This window comes from Solanum verrucosum, unplaced genomic scaffold (assembly GCF_900185275.1).
Source record: "Solanum verrucosum unplaced genomic scaffold, falcon-dt-bn FXZP01000212.1, whole genome shotgun sequence".
Taxonomy (NCBI): Eukaryota; Viridiplantae; Streptophyta; class Magnoliopsida; order Solanales; family Solanaceae; genus Solanum; species Solanum verrucosum.
The window spans coordinates 885883-888508 of NW_026020038.1; the positions used below are offsets into that span (position 1 = coordinate 885883).

Below are 2626 nucleotides of genomic sequence, written 5' to 3' on the forward strand. Positions count from 1 at the left end.
CTCAGCCCAATCTGGGCCAATGATCAATAGGGCAGAAATCAGCTTCTCCTTCAGGCATTCAAAGGTTCTAAGACATGCCTCATCAAAAATGAATTTCACCTCCTTCTCCAAAAGCTTGCATATAGGGTGTGCAATTTTTGAGAAGTCCTTGATAAAGCGCCAATAAAATCTGGAATGTCCTAAGAAACTTTGAACACCCTTCACAGAAATAGGTGGAGATAACTTTTCAATCACCTCAATTTTGGCCTTGTCGACCTCTATCCTATTTTGTGACACCTTGTGCCCAATGACTATGCCTTCCTTGACAATGAAATGACACTTCTCTTAGTTAAGCACTAGGTTGGCCTCCTCGCATCTCTGTAGGGCCCTGCTAAGATTAAGCAAACATTCATCAAAGGTGTCACCTACCACTAAAAATTCATCCATGAAGACCTCCTAAGTGTCCTCCACCATGTCCTAGAAGATAAACATCATACACCTCTGAAAAGTTGCTGGTGCATTATATAGTCCAAATGACATGCATGTAAATGCAAAGGTTCCATAAGGACATGTAAAGGTGGTCTTTTCCTGATCTTCAGGAGCAATTGATATCTCGTTGTAGCCAGAGTATCCATCTAAGAAGCAGTACCACCTTTTTCCAGCCAACCTGTCAAGCATCTAGTCCATGAAAGGCATCGGGAAGTGATCCTTCACGGTCCACTTGTTCAACTTCATGTAGTCCATGCATACTCACCATCCAGTGACTAGTTTTTATGGGACCAACTCGTTCTTTGCATTTGCAACCACAGTCATACCACCCTTTTTGGGCACACATTGCACTAGGCTGACCTAGTGACTGTCAGAAATAGGGTACACCACCCCAGCATATAACCACTTGATGATCTCTTTTTTAACCACCTCTTGCATATGAGGGTTTAACCTCCGCTGATGTTCAATGCTTGGGCTGCAGTCCTCTTTAAGTTGGATCTTATAGGTGCATATACCCGGAGGTATCCGATGATGTCAGCAATGGTCCACCCGATAGATCTTTTGTACCTTACCAACACTTTTATAACAGCTTGGACCTGTTCATCATTCAAATCTGCAGCAAAAATCACAGGTAAAGTGTTGTTACTGCCCAAAAATACATACCTCAGGTGGTTGAGTAACTGTTTCAGTTCCAACATAGGTGGCACCTCAATGGATGGTTTTGCGGAAGGGCTTGGCCTATTTTTGTAATCCATGTCTAATTTCTTTGGAGCATAAGAGTGTGCGCCCATTCCTTACAACGCATTCATGGTCTCTACATAGTCAGAGCAGAAATCAGCTTCAATATTCATCAGCACGACAACTAAGGTTTCAACAGCCAACCTCTCCTCAATGGTTACTCCCATTTCTTCTTCATCAAAAACCTCTATTGTAGACACCACATTCATGTTATGTGGGTATTTCATTGACCTGCAAATATTAAACTTTACCTCTTCTTTGTTGAGTCTGAACTGCAGTTCTCCTCTCTCAACATCTACCAATGCTCGTCCTGTGGCCAGAAATGGTATTCCCAAAATAATGGGAACCTCAAAATCCACTTTGCAATCCAAGATCACGAAGTCTGCCGGAAAGATGAATGTGTCCACCTTTACGAGCACATCATATAGGATGCCCACATGCTGCTTCACAAACCTATCTGCCATCGTCAACTTTATTGTTGTGGGTTTTGGAACTCCTAACCCCAGTTGCTTGTAGATGGCTAGCGACATCATGCTTATATTTTCCCTTAAATCACACAAGCCCTTTGCAAATTTGATTGACCCAATGGTGCATGGTATGATGAATGCACCTGAATCCTCTTTCTTCTATACCAGAGATCTAGTAGCAATAGCACTGCAGTGATGAACATGGTTAGTCAAATCAATACTTACAACTCTCTTCTTGGTAACCAAGTCTTTCATGTACTTGGCATATCCTGACATCTGCTCTAGGACTTCCACCAATGGTATGTTTACTGACAGCTGTCTCAGCATGGTGATGATCTTCTTAAATTTCCCATCCTCGGCTTTCTTTTTAAGCCTTTGAGGTAAATGAGGAGGTGGTCTTGGGATCTGCTGTAAAGGCATAGTTCCCTCAACCTCTTTTTATTTTGCTCCTACTGGTTTTGGTATTGGTTGAGCATCCTCCAAGTCATTTACTTGTTCAGCTTCATCCTCATCTATTCCATCTTGCACCAACACCTGCTCATGTTTAGTACCTACAAAAATTGGGTCATTAAGAATCTTACCACTCCTGGTGGCGATATCCATGCAATGCCCGTCCTTCTTAGGATTTTGGATCGTGTCACTTTGTAGTGACCTATTCTTCATTTGATTTAATGAGGCTGAAGGTTGCCCCAGCTGCTCAATTTGCTTGATGGAGGTGGTGTGAGAGTCTACCAGTTGACTCATACTAGAGAAATCACCTTTCATCTCCTTCACCCCTGCATCAGTTGATTCAACTTTTGGGAGCACCTTGGCAAGCATGTCTTCCAACTTAGACCCGCTGGAACTACCACTTGCCCGGTCTCCATTACCTGGGGGCACATAGACACCACTGCGATCATTTCTGTACCCATCTTTGTTCTGCTAGTTTCCCTGCTCTCTATTTGCTGGCCTAT

At 43.0% G+C, this 2626-nt stretch overlaps 1 protein-coding gene across 1 annotated transcript; it reads right to left on the reverse strand.

Moving 5' to 3' along the window:
* Nucleotides 1-1262: 1262 nt before the first annotated feature.
* Nucleotides 1263-2093, reverse strand: LOC125821648 (uncharacterized). Its single transcript, XM_049501054.1, has 2 exons — nucleotides 1899-2093; nucleotides 1263-1832 (listed from the first exon to the last, which is right to left on the reverse strand). Exons 1-2 carry the CDS (start codon nucleotides 2091-2093, stop codon nucleotides 1263-1265), a joined length of 765 nt encoding a protein of 254 aa, XP_049357011.1.
* Nucleotides 2094-2626: the final 533 nt, after the last annotated feature.

Bases quoted from the DNA above. Each gene is read 5' to 3' on its own strand.
- LOC125821648 (XM_049501054.1), bottom strand. From the start codon at position 2,093: ATGCCTTTACAGCAGATCCCAAGACCACCTCCTCATTTACCTCAAAGG. The intron at 1,833-1,898 runs GTAAGTATTGAT...TCTCTGGTATAG, and splicing joins TGGTTACCAAGAAGAGAGTT to AAGAAAGAGGATTCAGGTGC.